General features: G+C 45.5%; 1 protein-coding gene across 1 annotated transcript; it reads right to left on the bottom strand.

Moving 5' to 3' along the window:
• Positions 1–224: 224 nt before the first annotated feature.
• On the bottom strand, positions 225–17,548 carry DMBX1 (diencephalon/mesencephalon homeobox 1). The gene is made up of 5 exons (XM_073591498.1): positions 17,432–17,548; positions 5,332–5,496; positions 4,294–4,472; positions 3,197–3,551; positions 225–1,705 (listed from the first exon to the last, which is right to left on the bottom strand). Exons 2-5 carry the CDS (start codon positions 5,483–5,485, stop codon positions 1,305–1,307), a joined length of 1,089 nt encoding a protein of 362 aa, XP_073447599.1. The 5' UTR covers positions 5,486–5,496; positions 17,432–17,548; the 3' UTR covers positions 225–1,304.
• Positions 17,549–17,881: the final 333 nt, after the last annotated feature.

The raw sequence follows: 17,881 nt of genomic DNA, 5'->3' as shown, positions 1-17,881 counted from the left end.
AAGAGTTAATAGTCGAGCAGCTCTTCCCCGAGTGACCGATTAAATAAGAGAAGATGGAATCTGATTGGTCACTGCAAGGAGCAGAGTTGCCGATGTTTCGCCTTTTTTTTTATGAACAAATCCTCCCAAATTCCATCAGAAAGAGACGAGAACACCGGAGCGGACATCAGCGGTTTTATTTCATTTTGACCAAAAGTCGTAAATAAACGCAGAGACTGCGACGCCATTTCTGATCATTTTTATTTACAGCGGAGATCCGTCTTTATGGGTGGAGCCCGTCTGTACACATTCATTTATAAATACAATAAAACGTACAATGGGGGGGGGGGGGGGGGGGGGAATGGTCTGTACAGGGAGAAGATCGCTAATCTGCTGGTGTAGAGGAAGAGCGCGAATTGGCATCAGATGGCGTCCAGTCTCGGGGAAGACGCTGTATAAACTCTTCTATAATAGGGTAAGATGGGCCAGTCTGTGTTTCTGGTGCTGGGAAAGGATGGGGAGTCCCTACGCCGGAGGAGCTGACACTCTACAATTATCTAGATTGGGGTTTTCATTGAGGGGCTTGGCGTTTTTTTAGCGGCAGGCCGCTCAGCTCTCATATATATATAAAGCTCTTTTTTTTCGATCAGGCGAGGGAAGCTGAGGGTTTGGAAGACATTATAAACAGCGTAACCTCTGCACCACCCCGGGGCACTTCTCTGTACATTACTTCTGGATCCGTCACCCGGGACCAATTCACGCTCACCGCTATCACACTCCGCGCAGCTACATGGCTGCATCACATTTCAAGGGCAATTCCGCCTATTTCACCGGCACACCGGGGAATATTCCTTCCATGTAGTATGAACCTGGTTCTCCATAAGTCTCTGTACTGCAGCGTTTAACCCTGAACACCTGAGCGCCGATGTCCGCTTCACTTCCCAGAAAATAAGGGGAATGAATAAAGGGTCAGAGGTCACCCCCGAATGGCGGAGGACAACGTTCAGCCGATGACCTGCAAAGCCAAGTGGAATGTCACTTTAAGGGAGGAACGTTCATGTATGGCGCCACGCAGAGGTTTAGTGCAAATTTTCACAATAACGATAGATAAGATTACAGGTTGTGTCCAGTCACAAGAAACACGTAGGTAGCATGGTGGGGTTGGACAATGGTGACACGACACATCGATACATTCACAGAATGACACCGTCTCCAATGACATGTCCGGAGGTTCCTCTGGTTGCCGGGGTCGGCTCTTCCGCCGGCTCCACACATGGAATGGCGTCACGCAAGTCCATGGGGCTAATGCCGCCAGTCACCCGCACTCAGTTGGGTAAGGTGTCCAGGCCCAGTGAGGCGGCATGCTGCTTGGCTCTCAGCCTCAAGTTCTCAATACTGGTGGTCTTGCTGTTGAGGTTGGGAAGAGCCCCGGAGGTCTGCAGCATGGGGGAGGACCAGACCTGCTGGGCATGAGACAAGGACTGGTAGTAGGACTGGCAGTGCAGAGAGCTGAGCGGCGCCATGCCGACGTTCATCCCTAGGTAGGGCATAGTGGGGGGGCTGGCCATGTCGAAGGAAGAGTAATGGACCAAGTTATTGGTGGCAGCCATGTGCTGGCGGAACTGTTCCTGCAGGCGGAAGAGGCTGAGAGGAGACGAGGAGTACGAGTGAGTCGGAGGAAGGCAGCTGCTGGAGGAGGCCGCCATCGAGGAGCTGACCGGAGACTCTGCAATACAAACAAGATGGAACTCAGAGATCGCAGATTCCAAACAAGACAAAGGTGACACAACGAGCATTCTGCCATTGCCAAAGACAGTCAAACCAACTACATACTTGGGGTCCATTTCCTATTCATGTCTGCAGACTGGAAACCTTTCACTTCATTCTTCAACATGAATTATTCTAAACTTCCCTGACATATCATCTGCTTTTTCTCTCCAGAAGGACAGAGCCATCTTTGTTCAGGCATCATCCAGGGCCACATCTACTTCCTGGACTGAGATGCCAGCTCAAATATGTAAACCCAGCTGTCTGCTGTAACCTCTATGCTCAGGATGTGTGTATAGCACACAGATCAACCCCCATTGCCTCTCACTCTGTGACCTGCCTATGTAAAAATCTATCACAGTCTCACACAGTTCAGCCATCGCTATCCCTCACTCTGTGACCTGCCAGTGTAAAAATCTATCACAGTCACACACACACAGCTAAATCCCCCTCTGCCCCTCACTCTGTGACCTGCCAGTGTAACAATCCATCAATCTCATACAGTTCAGCCATTGCTTTCCCTCACTCTGTGACCTGCCAGTGTAAAAATCTATCACGGTCTCACACAGTTCCGCCCCTGCTATCCCTCACTCTGTGACCTGCTAGTGTAACAATCCATCACAGTCTGACACAGTTCAGCCCCTGCTATCCCTCAGTCTATGACCTGCCAGTGTAACAATCCATCAGTCTCGCACAGTTCAGCCCCTGCTTTCCCTCACTCTGTGACCTGCCAGTGTAACAATCCATCACAGTCTCATACATTTCAGCCCCCCCTGTCCCTCACTCTGTGATCTGCCAGTGTAAAAATCTATCACAGTCTCATACAGTTCAGCCCCCGCTGTCCCTCACTCTGTGACCTGCCAGTGTAAAAATCTATCACGGTCTCATACAGTTCAGCCCCCGCTGTCCCTCACTCTGTGACCTGCCAGTGTAAAAATCTATCACGGTCTCATACAGTTCAGCCCCTGCTATCCCTCACTCTGTGACCTGCCAGTAGCTGGTATGGACCCTTGGGGAAAATATTTCCTCCCTACTGCTGCAGAATGATGACATCATCCTCCCACAATGCTCCTCTCAGCCCGGGCACAGTCCCTGATCTGGATGGCGAGGGTGGAAGTTGCTGTGTATGGTGACTTTTCAGAATCTATATCTGTAGACATTACTGAGAGGAGAGAGTTGAGGGGCCCTAGATAGGAGTCGGGGGGGGCATCCTCCTCTATATGGAGGATCCTCCTTTATACAGATTAATTTCCATATACGTCCCCTGCGCTTCCAGAAGTCCAAAATTAAGCTGAGCCCATGTATCTTACTGTTCCACCTGCACGTCTAATATGGCGCCCCGTGTGAGGATGTGAAATTAAAGCCTCCACATTTAGATACATCAAGTGGCCCTATCAGGCTTCCCCATGTACCACGTGGTCCCACATACAGAGATGGAACTCAGGCTGACCTGTTTTGGGACTTGCTCTCTTGTAGTTTGGAATTTTGGAGTCGGAGATCAGAGGTTTCTCCGTCTTTGTGTCTTCTTGCGGACTTTTGGTCTCTTCCTCCTTATCGGTTTGGTCTTCAGCTGCGGATTCGCTGGCTGATTGCTCTGACAAGGTTAGGTTTAGCTCCACGCTGGCCTCACTCAGAGAAGTATGTGGTTTGGTGGAGTCATGGCTGGGAGTTGTCGGCTCTGCGGGGGCGGGGTCTGCCTTGCTGTCAGTGTTGCTGGCCTCTGAGTCTTTATGTTTCTGCAGCTGCTCTTTCTGGAGACTCCGCTGCTTCTTGCGGAACTTGGCTCTTCGGTTCTTGAACCAGACCTGCAAAGGAAGTAAACCGCTATAAATGAGGAACGTTCATCACAGTTATTGGTCTCAGATTGCTGTTGAGATATAGGACTCCCCATTGTATTGACTCTTATCAAACCATGACCTCACCCCTGAAAAAGGTACTTGTACTCTGTCCCACCATGACCCCACCCCTGAAGTAGTTACCTGTATTCTGGTCCCTCATGACCCCACCCCTGAGGTAGTCACCTGTACTTTGGCCTCCCATGATCCCACCCCTTAAGAAGGTACTTTGTACACTGGCCTCCCATGACCCCACTCCTGACATAATTACCTGTACTCTGGCCTCCCATGACCCTAACCCTGAGGTAGGTATTTGCATTCTTGCCTCCCATAATCCCACCCTGAGCTAGGTACCTGTACTCTGGCCTCCTATCACCCCACTCCTGAGGTAATTACCTGTACTCTGGCCTCCCATGATCCCACCCCTTAGAAAGGTACCTGTACTTTGGCCTTACATGACCCCACCCTGAGGTAGGTATCTGTGACTCCAATGACCCTATTCCTGTGCACTGGCTTTCCATGACCCCACCCCCGAGGTAGGTACCTGTACCCTTGACTCCCATTACCCCACCCCTGATGTAGGTTCATGTAAGCTGGCTTTCCATGACCCCAACTCTGAGATAGGTACATGTACCATAGTCTATTATGACCTCAACCCTCACATAGGTACGTGCAACCTGGCCTCCAATGTCCCCAACCTTGAGGTAGGTACCTGTACTCTGGCCTCCGGGAGGTTAGTGCACATCGCCAGCCGCTCCCTCATCACCACATCTGGGTAGTGCGTCTTCTGAAACGTCTTCTCCAGTGCCTCCAGCTGCTGAGCCGTGAATGCAGTGCGACTTCTTCGCTGTTTGCGATGCTGAGAGCCATAGCGAGCTTCCAAGATGATGTCTTGAAATGTACAGCCGTTGGAAGATAAAATAGGGCCAATTTAATTACAGGAAGTGGGCGGAGCCACACACATATTTAATCGCTCATGCTGTTTTCACTGTCTGCTTCTAAATGATCATTCCTGACTATAGAATGTTCACCAGGCCTCAAAGTGGGCGGGGCTTACACCTACGCGGTTGCACCTGGAAGGCTTTCATTGGACAGTTTGGCACTGATGAAAGGAGGAGATCACCTTTCAGCTTTATTTCGATATTTTAGAGGTAAAATTCTGAGATGACATCCACATTGACATCCAATCAGCTGTAAAAGGTCTCCTCTCACTTCTCAGTACAGAAAGCTTCCGCCGGTGCTAAATCGCAGGATTTTAGGTCAGTGTGAAAAGAAAATTCACTATATTGTAAAGAGCAATGGGGGTTATTTACGAAACGCAAATACACATTGCACTGCAAGTGCAGTCGCTCTAAATCTGAGGGGTAGATCTGAAATGAGGGAAGCTCTGCTGATTTTATCATCCAATCATGTGCAAGCTAAAATGCTGCTTTTTATTTTCCTTGCATGTTCCCGTCGGAGCGACATCGACTGCACTTCCAAGTGCACTTGCAGTGCAAAGTGGATTTGCCTTTAGTAAATAACCCCCCATGTGTCACCCACAGGAACCAATCAGATGTCTAATATTGGAAAATAGAGAAGAATCTTATTGGTTGTCCCCGTGTTACCGCCATCTGCAATCCTCATCGTACCCCATTGCCCATCATCCTGCAGAAATATTTATTGGCGGTAAAACGAACCCTGCGCTATTCTGAGTGAACCAATCCCATCCGCTCCTCCCACTAAAAATTGGAGGTCACATAATTCTTACCAGCCAGTCTCTCGGCCAGGGTGAGGGCGTGCACCGAGGGGCGGTAATCCGGGGCGTGCTGGGCGTGCTGCGCTGCTTGTTGGTGCAGGTTGTACATGGCGCTGAGCGAATTGACTGCGTGCAGCGAATATCCGTTCACTCCGTAATGCTGCATAGCGGGCGGACCTACGGGGACACAACACATCGAACGTCACAATTCACTAAACACCAAATTTATCACCAAAGAGGAACAAAACCAGAAATGAGATTGTCATCGCTTACTTTACATTTAGTGAAGTTGTCTATATTCTCCTCTCTACCGCTCTCTCCTTCTCTCTACCCCCAATGGTGGCTCAACTTCTGTCTCCTCTCCACTCATCTCATCTCTCTCTCTACTTTCTTTCTTCTCTTTCCCTCACCTGACATATATCTTCTCTCTATCTTTCCTTTCTATCTCTCTCTCTCAATCCCCCCCCCCCCCATGGTGTCTCACCTTCTGCCCTCCCTCTCTCCTCTCTCCTCTCCTCTCTTCTTCTGTCCTCTCTTCTCCTCGCCCTCCCTCTCTCCTTTTCTCGCCCCCTCTCTTCTCTCCTTTCCTCTCCCCTATATCCTCTACTCTTCTTCCCTCTCCTCTCCTTGCCCCTCTCTCTCTCTCCTCTCCTCTCCTCACCCCCTCTCTCTCTCTCCTATACCTCCTCTCCTCTTCTTCTTCTTCCCTCTTCTCTATGTCCTCTCCTTTTATTCTTCCCTCTGCTTCCCCCCTCCCAATCTCTCTATTCTTCTCACTCCCCTCTATTGTCTCTCTTCTCTCACTCTCCTCCCCTTCTCTCCTCTCTCTCTTTTCACTCTCTCTACCCCCTAAGAGTGACTCACCTTCTGTCCTCTCTCTCCCCTCTCTCCTTTCTTCCTCTATTCTCACTTCCCTTTCCTCTCCTTTTCTTTTCTCTTTTTCTCCTCTCTCTGTTTTTCTCTCCTTTCTTTCTCCTCTCTCTGTTTTTCTCTCCTTTCTTTCTCCTCTCTCTGTTTTTCTCTCCTTTCTTTCTCTTCTCTCTGTTTTTCTCTCCTTTCTTTCTCCTCTCTGTTTTTCTCTCCTTTCTTTCTCCTCTTTCTCTCTTCTCTTCTCTTCCTCTCTCTCTCTCTCTCTCTTTCTCTCTCTCTCTCTCTCTCTCACACTTTCCCTCTCTCTCCTCTCACTCTCCTCCTCTCCTTTCCTCTCACTCTCCTCCTCTCCTTTCCTCTCACTTTCCTCCTCTCCTTTCCTCTCACTGTCCTCTCCTATCTCTCTCCTATCTCTCTCCTCTCCTCTCAGGACATCCTATCCGCCATGTGCGCCGCTCTCAGCTAACAAAACACAGCCGCTCAGAGTTGTTTTATCAGTGTGAAGAATCAATTAAAGAGCGATTTATTCCAGCAAATTGCCCCAAGAAACGGGTTCAGCCGGTCTGATATCATAAAATATTTCATATAACAGAACTTAAAACTGCCGGGCTCAGGAAACTGACAATATGCCAACTCATTTACCGATATCACCACCACCTCTGTCTGCCATGATACCGCCTATGTACACCATGACATCACCTGTGTCCACCATGATACTGCCTGTGTATGAAACCCTATACTGTCTATAGGATGGTGACCCCATACTATCTATAGGATGGTGACCCCATACTGTCCAGAGGATGGTGACCCCCGTACTGTCCAGCGGATGATGACTTCATACTGTCTATACTAGGATGGTGACCCCATATGGTCTATAGGATGGTGACCCCATACTGTCCAAAGGATGGTGGAGGATGGTTCAGAGGACCATCCTGTCTATAGGATGGTGACCCCATACTGTCCAAAGGATGGTGGAGGATGGTTCAGAGGACCATCCTGTCTATAGGATGGTGACCCCATACTGTCCAGAGGATATTGACCCTGTGTTGTCCAGAGGATGATGACTTCATACTGTCTATAGGATGGTGACCCCATATGGTCTATAGGTTGGTGACCCCATACTGTCCAGAGGATGGTGGAGGATGGTTCAGAGGACCATCCTGTCTATAGGATGGTGACCCAATACTGTCCAGAGGATGGTGACCCCGTATTGTCCAGAGGATGATGACTTCATACTGTCTATAGGATAGTGACCCCATACTGTCTATAGGATAGTGACCCCATACTGTCTATAGGATGGTGGAGGATGGTTCAGGGGACCATCCTCTCTATAGGATGGTGACCCCATACTGTTTATATGATGAAGACCTCCTGTTGTCTATAGGATAGTGACCTCTTACTGTCCAAAGAATGATGACTTCATACTGTCTATTGGATGGTGACCCCCATATGGTCTATAGGATGATGACAAACACACACTATCTATTGGATGGTGACTCCCATACTGTCTATAGAATGGTGTCCCCATATGGTCTATAGGATGATGACCCCATACTATCTATAGGATAGTGAAGCCATACTATCTATAGGATGGTGACCCCCATACTGTCTATATCATGAAGTCCTTATGCTCTTTATAGGATGATGACTCCATACTGTTTATAAGATGGTGACCCCACACTGTCTAGAGGATGATGACCCCTTACTGCTTATAGGATGGTGTTCCCATGCTGTCCAGAGGATGATGACCCCTTACTGCCTATAGGATTGTTATACCGTACTGTCTTTAGGATGGTAACATAGGCCAATGAGGTGTACCAACCCACAAACCATATAGATAGAAATAAATTCATAATCACTTATCTATAGGCCTCGATTATATAGCTATTATTATAATCACCCACCTACAGTATATATCTTTAATGTACAGTATATATACAGTATTATCATAATCACTTTTCTATCTCCTGGTTATATATACAGCACTGTATATACACATGTTATCAGTGCACATATATATTGCTGATCTCATACTCTCAAATATAGGTGGCTATATTCCCAGCACAGGTATAGGACCAGTAGACAGGCGGTGGTAGGTGGAAGGTGGGTGACCTGTCAGCAGTAACACAACTCCTAATTGTTCAGAGGGCGCAGCGTTCCCTCCTCGGTCGCGGCCCACCTGCGGGTAAGTCAGACCACACACAGAATGTCAGCACACAAAGCCACCGTAATGTAATACTGTATACTCCCTCCTCGTGTTATTACAGCCGGGAAGGACAATCACTGAGATTTCTCTTCAATTTAATAAAGTGTCTTTTTTCCAACAGTTCTGATTATGTTGTCAGCTCTCACTAATCCTGGAATCAGGTACATCGCATTTCCTATTGTACAGCCAGACGCAGCCAGCAGTCCCAGGTAGCTTCCAGAACTTTCCGGTATAGGCCGGGGGTGCCCCCCCCTGCCTCCCCCCGACCGACTTCTCCTTTGATTGACCTTTTCCGACTGACATCTCCCTGACCAACATGACTAAGACTGACCCCTCTCTGACCAACCAATGTCTGATCAACCCACCCCGACTGACAACTCCCTGACCAACGTTTCTTCAACGGACCCCTCTCTGACCACCACTTCTAAGACTGACCCCTCTCTGACCAACCCATGTCTGATCAACCCGCTCTGACTGACACCTCTCTGACCAATGTTTCTTCAACCAACCTCTCTCCTACAGATCCCTCTCTGACTGACCCACTCCAACCGACCCCACCTTGACCCAGGTTTCTTCAACCGACCCCTCTCCTACCGACACCTCCCTGGCTGACAGACTCCAACGACCCCTTCCTGACCCACATTTCTTCAACAGACCCCTCTTCTACCGACACCTCCCTGGCTGACCCACTCCAACGACCCCTCCCTGACCCACATTTCTTCAACCGACCCCTCTCCCACCGATCCCACCCTGACTGACCCACTCCAACAGACCCCCCCGATCCACATTTCTTCAACCGACTCCTCTCCTACCGACCCTTCTCTGATTGATACCTCCCTGACCAATGCTACTAAGACTGACCCCTCTCTGATAACCCATGTCTTATCAACCCGCTCTGACTCACAACTCCCTGACCAACCATTCTAAGACTGACACCTCTCTGACCAATGTTTCCTCAACCGACCCCTCTCCTATTGACTCCTCTCTGATTGACCCACTCCAACCAACACCTCCCTGACCAACATTTATTTAGCTGACCCCTCCATGACTGACCTACTCCAACTGACACCTCCCTGACTAACATTTCTAAGACTGACCCACTCCGACTGATACCTCCCTGAACCACGTTCCTTCAACCGACCCCTCTCTGACCAACACTTCTCTGATTGACACATCCCTGACCAACCCTTGTAAGACTGACACCTCTCTGACCAACGTTTCTTCAATTGACCCCTCTACTACTGACGTCTCTCTGATTGACCCACTCCAAACACCACCTCCTTGACCAACATTCCTTCAACCAATCCTCTCTGATCAACACTTCTCTGACCCTTCTCTGATTGACACCTCCCTGACCAGTGCTTCTAAAACTTACCATTTTGCATCCGATCCTTCTCTGACTGAGCCTTTTCAATTGGCACCTCCCTGACCAAGATTTCCTCAACTGACCCTCTCCAACCTATCCCTGTCTGATCAACTCACTCCAACTGGCCCTCTCTGATGGACTCCGTCTGATGGACCCACTTCAACTGATACCTTCCTGACCAACCCTTCTCCAACTGACCCTCTCTGATTGACCCATTCTGACACCTCCCTGACCAATGTTTCTCCCTGACCAACCTCTCTCTCTCTGACTGACCCTTCTCTCATTAAATCACTCCAACTGACACTTCCCTTACCAAACATTCTAAGACTGACCCCTCCCTGTTTGACTTTTCTTTGACTGACCTTCTCTGATTGACTTATTTCTGACTGACATCTCCCTGACCAACCCCACTCCAATCACCCCCTTTTCAACTTATACCCGTTTGACTGATTCCTCTCCAATTGATCCCTACCTGTTCGACCCCTTCAATCCACCCCTCTCTAAGTGTCCCCTCTCTGGCTGTCACCTGCCTGACCGACCCCTCTATTTCTCCTGAGCCCTGACATTTCCCGCACCCGGAGATATCTCTGATCTCTATCAATAAGATAAGCCTATTACTGAACATGAGTAGGTAGGTGATCATTTATTTATAGGATGAAATATTACCAAAGATAATGAAAGATTTGACCCCATTCCCTGCCCCCACCCCCTCGGGACCTTCCATATGTGACGGTTGCTGAGATCTGACACTAATCTCCGCAATAAATATCTGGAAGTCCGGAGAGGAAGACAAGACTCGGACAGCGATTATGAAAAGCGAGTTGGACGGAGAGCCGTAAATTTGATCTCATTTTTAGTTTCAGTTTAGAAACGTTGATAGAAATTTCCTGTAAAATTGCGAGAAGAGAATCCGTAAAATTCGTCCTGTTCCTCTTTACCTATATTTCCTACATCCGTTGGGGAGAGGACTATTGAAGGGGGCCATTTACTAAATAAAAAACATTTCTCTGTGGAATTGTTTGAGCCAACCAATCAGCTGTCTGGGATGGAAGCACCCCCCCCCCCTCACCCCGGGATCAGATGTTCCGCGTCCCCCAGATCATCACACGGCGTACAAACCTCCCCGGGGCGCCGATCAAACTCTGCCCTAATCAGACTTTGCCATTGTCATTCATTGCGGCCTCTGGGAAGGGAGATGATTGCCAGACACACAAAAAAACTCTGATCCATTAACATCCAATTATCACCGGGCCCTTCCATTAATTATAAATCAGACCCCTAATTGGGATAATTAGCTTTCTCCCGCCTAATGCAGCGTGACTGATGCCTATTGAGAGTCTTTAATCACTTCATATGTTCGGTGGCGGAGGGACAAATGAAAACTCGCAGCGGTTTCATCGCCCCCCTCCCCTCCCCCCCGCCAGAATTAAAAGCTCTTTAAGTCTCTAATACATGTTTGCAAATAGCGCTGAAGAGCGAATCAATTACGCGCATAATATCAAGTGGCCGCTCTCGGTTTTCCCGGAGCTCCGGGGAGAAGATATAAGGCAGGAAAAACCATACACAGATGATTAAAACGGCGACATTTCCAGCGCTGCATCAGAGTGAGCGTACGCCGATTCTGGGAGCAATCGGTCTCCTTCTATCCGATATTTCAATTATCTGTAAATCTCAGATTGTCCGATGAAAGTACAAAAAATTTAAAACAATTAATCGATTGAAAGCAAACAGATGTTATAAATTCTGCAAAAAAAACCCCCCAAACCCACCAACGCTGCTCTGTTCTGACCCAACGGTGACCCCGAAACTGCCCCCCCCCACTCACACACAGGGGGTCCTTCATCTTCTGTTCAGTGAACGTTGGAGGATCCCCAAAATGTCCCACCTGCAAGAACCACTGAGGTCCCATCTGCAAGAACCACCGAGGTCCCACCTGCAAGAACCACCGAGGTCCCACCTGCAAGAACAACCGAGTTCCCACCTGCAAGAACAACCGAGTTCCCACCTGCAAGAACAACCGAGTTCCCACCTGCAAGAACAACCGAGTTCCCACCTGCAAGAACAACCGAGTTCCCACCTGCAAGACCATGAACCACCGAGGTCCCACCTGCAAAAAACAAAAAACTAGGCCCAGGGGTTTTGCAACAGGTCCAAGGGTAATTGTGAAAAGCCAAGGGGTAACTATGGCAGGCCCCTGGGGCAATTGTGATAGGCCCAGGTTAATTGTAATAGACCCAAGTGTAATTGTGAAAAGCCAAGGAAAAAAAAAGAATAACAGTGGAAGGTCCTGGGGTAATTTCTAAAGGCACTGTGGGTAGCTGTGACATAGCCAAGGGGTACACAGATCCAGGAATCTTTCTAAAATAAATTCCCCCATTATTATGGACTCTGATAACACGTAGACTGGTTTAGCGATACTCAGAATCAGAAAATTTTGTTGTCATTTTACAATAACAATCATAAATATAAACAGAGTTGTCACTTTGAAGTGACACACAAACTCAGCTTTAACAAACTGGAGAAACTTTTTTGAAAGGCGACCATTCCACCTTAAATTTTACAAACAGCAGATCCGCTCGGCGATCATTGTGCCGATATCACATCACCAACAGACTTTGACTAAGTCTTCTAAAATGATGGCCGGGTTTAGTCTGCTTGAAGGTGGCCAATACCAGCCTGCCTCAACAGCGTCAAACCTAGGGAATACAGGGCTACTCCAGGAAGGGGCAGTAATGAGCTAGTGAGAGGGAAGGGGTTAATCAGGTGATAGGTCAGCCCTCTGGGTGAGTCTCAGAAACAAATTGCCGAAAGGTTGACGCCCAACAGTCCTTCACCGGGAGACACCACAATTCCGAATTTTATTAAACAGAAAATAAATGATTTCCCCGTCCATCCCAATGGACCCAACCAACCAATAGATCCAACCCAACCAACCAACAGATCCAACCCAACCAATCAATAGATCCAACCCAACCAACCAATGGACCCAACCAACAGATCCAACGCAAACAACCAACAGATCCAACTCAACAGATCCAACCCAACCAAGCAACGAACCCATCCAACCAATAAACAGACCCAACCCAACTGACCAACGGACCCAACCAACCAATGGACCAAACCCATCTGACCAACGGACCTAATCAGCCAACGGACCCAACCCAACCAACGGACCAAACCCATCTGACCAACGGACCTAATCAGCCAACGGACCCAACCCAAACAATGAACCCAAGCAATCCTAATCCCTGGCCGGGGCCTGCAAAAATGGAATATCCAATCATTCAGACATCCCACATCAGACATGGAGGCCAACCTTACATTCACCAGGATGACATCTATTCCTTTATGCGTTCCCCTATTTTTCATTAATCCCTCCATCCATCCCTTCATCTAACCATTTCCGGAGCCCTATTCCTTCATCCATTTCCCTATCCCTCATCAATTCCCCGTCCACCCCTCCATACATCCCTGCATCTATCCATCCCCCATCCATTCACCCTTCCATCCATGCATTCCCTATCCATTCATCCACCCAAGAATCCCTCATCCATCCCATAATTCATTCCTCCATCCCATAATTCATTCCTCATCCCATAATTCATTCCTCCATCTATCCATACACCCCCATCCATCTATTCATCCCCTTAAATCTGTTCACTCACCCTTTATCTAAACTTCCCCCATCAATCTCTCGAATTTGTCCATTCGTCCACCCATGCCCAACCTATCCATATACCCCCCTCTTTATCCATTCATACATCCACTCCTAAGCCTATTCATCCATCCCTCCACCAATCCAGCCATCCATCCAACTCTCCCATCTATCCACACACCCATCCCTTTCAACAAACATACCCATCTCCATTCCCTACACCAACACCTATCCATCCATCCCTCTACCAATCCATTCCTCCCTCCTCCCATCTATCTATACATCCATCCCTTTTAAGATTCATCCAAAAGCCACCAGTCCGCCATTGTCAGTGGGTCATTCCAGTTAGCAGTGTGATGGGGGGGGGGGGGGGGTGCCTATTGATATAGGTCAATTATCTGTGTAATGGGAAGTTTGACTGGGATCTAGTTAGCTGTGTGGTGGTAGAGAAGGACTAGCCATCTGTTGGGGGATTGACTAGTTATCTGTGTGATTGGGATAAAGATTAGTCACAAATTGAGATGGGTCACATGATGACCCTCAAGGCGCGGAGTGCTGCCATAGCCTGAGGCCCCTCAAACTGATCTGTGAAATGTAAATTCCCACCAATCTCATCCTATGGGATCACGTCTTTGACCGACCCTCCTGGAGAAGTCCAAATCACCTCACCTTATTATCTCATCAAGTTGTCGGATTGGGTCATTGGGTTGGGTCATTGGATTGGTCGTTGGGTTGGGTCATCTGACTGGGACATCAGATTCGGTCATTGGGTTGGGTGGGATTGGGCTGTTCATGGCCAGTAGACCTCTCAGAAATTGTACAGATTCAGCATCTTATACGTGTTCAGCCCAGGCACCCCGCCTGTCATATCGCCATGATAAAGCCACCATCAGATGGGCCGCCCTGTATACATATATACAGCTGTCCCTTTTATATATACACTGTATATATGGTTGTCCCCTGTATATACAGTATATATACAGTGGGCAGCCATATATACTGTATATATACAAGGGACAACCATATATACTGTGTGTATATATACAGTATATATACAGGGGACAGCCATACAGTATATATATATAGGGGGCAGCCATATATACAGTATATACAGGGGGCAGCCATATATACAGTATATATACACAGGGGACAGCCATATATAAAGTATATATGGCTGCCCCCTGTACATTCTGTATATATTGCTGTCCCCTGTATATACTGTATATATGGCTGTCCCCTGTATATATACAGTATATATGGTTGTCCCTTGTATATATACTGTATATAAGGCTGTCCCCTTTAAATACTGTATATACGGCTGCTCCCTGTATATACTGTATATATGTCTGCCCCCTGTATATATTCTGTATATATGGGTGGCCACACACACACAGGCAGATGATGAGATCTCAAGAAAATTCCAAAGTTCAACAAACTGAACAATATAATTGTGAAGGTGACCTAATAGGTATCATCTACTCCGCCGCCACAACCGATCGCCCTGACATCGTACGAGCGCAGAAAACAATTCCCAGACACGTCACTTCACTGCACTGCTGCAAATAATTAATTGTGAAATCTCCCACAGACAGGACAATTTTTTCCTTCAATTTGACAAATATTTGAATAGAAGAACGAATGAAAATGATTGTAAAAAAATCACAAAGACGCTCAAAAAAATGTAACAAACCGTCATTCCAAAAATAAAAAACATTTCTTGGCAGACGGTATGTGACCACTTTATGAAGACGATGTGGCGACTTCACGGCAACTTCGCCATCAATCACAGGAAGAACGGCGAACGCAGAAAATCAGTTTGTCTGAAATTTGTCAGTTTATCAGAACTCTGCGACCGTTCCAAGAATGAAATGACTGGGGAAGAAATTTGAGAAATCTTCGTCAGGCCGAACCAAAAATTGTCCCGATATCGAATGCTGACTCCGCAATCTTTAATCACATCAAATTTAATTTTATAGAAAGAAATAATAAAAAATAATATTGAAAAGTTTAATTATCCCGATCACCTGACAAGAACTTCAGAGAGCCAATCGTCATTGTCCTCCTCATTACAATCAGAATAAAGTAAATGATATTAATTATTATTTTTTTTACTATTTTATATTATTATTACTACTACTATTGTTGTTATTATTCAGGATGTATTATTTATTATTATTATTTCTATTGGTAATATTATTATTGTTAGCAAAATAAATAAGAATAATAATAATATAGAAGTGTCAGATTATAATTAATCACATAAAAAGAACCAAACACACCCAATCATCATCATCATTACTATAAGAATAACACAAATGATGTATTAATATTATTTAAAATAAAATAGAAAAGCCCATTTATCACCAATTAAAAAGAACAGCACACAGCCAATCTTCACTACAATAAGAATAATACAAATTATTATTATTATTATTATTAGTATTACTTTTGTTAATACTATTAATAATAGTAATAATAATTTGTATTATTTTCATTACTCTTAGTGTAGAAGATGATGAGGATTGGCTGTGTGCCGTTCTTTTAATTGGTGATAATTGGGCTTTTCTATTATTTTAAATAACAATAATAATAAATACTTTGTATTATTCTTATAGTAATGATGATGATGATGATGATTGGGTGTGTGCGGTTTCTTTCATGTTATTGATTATAATCTGATACTTTTATATTACTATTACTTCTTTTTTCTAATAATAATAATAACAATTACATTTTTGTATGAAAAAAATGCAATAAATTTAGATTAATCAAAAAAGATTATTTACAATAAAAATAGTAATAATAATGTCCAATTATCACCGATCACATGAAAAGATTCACACCAAATCATCATCATATCCTCCTCCTCATTACAATAATAATTATACAAATTCTTCTTCTTATTATTAATTATTATTTTTGTTATAAAAAATAAATTAGTAAAATATAAAAAAGTCCAATTCTCAGCAATCACGTGACAAGATCCGCACACACACAGCCAATCATCATCATCAGAATAATAATCAGAGAGAAAATAAAAACAAGAAGAAGAAGATTTTGTCGGTTGGATACACACTACACAATTTTCTTTAGATTTTTTCTATTAGATTTACCAAAAAACATATAAAAATAATAATAATATGGAGGTGAAACCTTAATTGTTTCAATTTGTATGCAATCAGTCAGGCCCCACACTACCTGGTTTTGGTAAATCTAAAGGAAATCAATCAACAAAAGTTGTATAGTGTGTATCCAAATCTTCCATCACCTATAAGATTTTATAATATCCGACAAGAAGACAATATTCCCCCCAGAGCCCCCGATAGGAGATCGGACAGGAAAATCGGGAAAGAAGGAAAAGAAATAACTCGGCACAGACACAACCGATAACTTTTATCTCCGATATTATCTCCTAATAATTATTACATATTATATCATCCAATAAGAATAATGACACAGATATTATTATTATCTACTATTAATTATACCACCTATATTATTATCTATTATACCACCGATATTATCCCCTAATAAATGATAAGATCGATATTATACAGTAACAATAATGACACCGATATCATCTCATCATAATAATTACACCCGATATTAGTATTTCCGATCGATATGATTTCTCTCCTATAGTCTCCTATTGTCGGGTTTTCTCCTCTGAATTTATCGCATCTTGTCGCCGATATTTCTCTATTTAGAATTCGGGACGATGTTTCTCCTCTGAGAAGAAACTTTTATTTTCCATTTGTGTGAAAAGTTCGGAAAATCTGCCGATCGGGGAACTTATAGATCGATTATTATAATTATAATCGTGCGATATGATATTTTATTATCGGATTTTTGTTGATGAATTTTCTTCCTGAACTCAAAAAAAGAATTTGATCAGAGAGAAGAAATCCTCCGACAATGAGGAGAAGAATGAAGAGGAGGAGGATGAGGATAGCAGTGAGGAGGATGAGGATAGTAGTGAGGAGGATGAGGATGAGGATATATAGCGGAGTCCTACCTGAGTGTCAGCTCCTGGGGTTCAGGCTGTGTGTCTCCTCCGGTCGGTCGGTCCTCAGACATGTAGATGGGGGTTGGACTCCAGAAGACTTTTTAAGTCAGACTTCGCCCCCTGATTGGTCCTCCCAGCTGTCAATCACATCGACCTGTTCAGAGGACGGAGGAGGCCCGACAGAGGAAGGGAGACTCACTTCACCCGCTGCACAATTATCTCCATTATTATCTCCAGACATCGTCCATACAATCATTATCCCCATACAATTATTATCTTCTTACATCCTTCATGCCATTATCTCCAGACCCATCTGTACAATTATTATCGCCCATACAATTATTATTTACAGAATAGTCTATAGTACTCTTATTAGTATCTCCTCAATCCTCCACACATCGGCCATACAATGATTACCTCCGGACCATCTATTACAATTATTATCTGCACAATCCTCCA

This window comes from Aquarana catesbeiana, linkage group LG07, assembly GCF_042186555.1.
Source record: "Aquarana catesbeiana isolate 2022-GZ linkage group LG07, ASM4218655v1, whole genome shotgun sequence".
Taxonomy (NCBI): Eukaryota; Metazoa; Chordata; class Amphibia; order Anura; family Ranidae; genus Aquarana; species Aquarana catesbeiana.
Note: the sequence above shows the minus strand (reverse complement) of the source record. Positions and strands in the feature narration are given on the sequence as shown.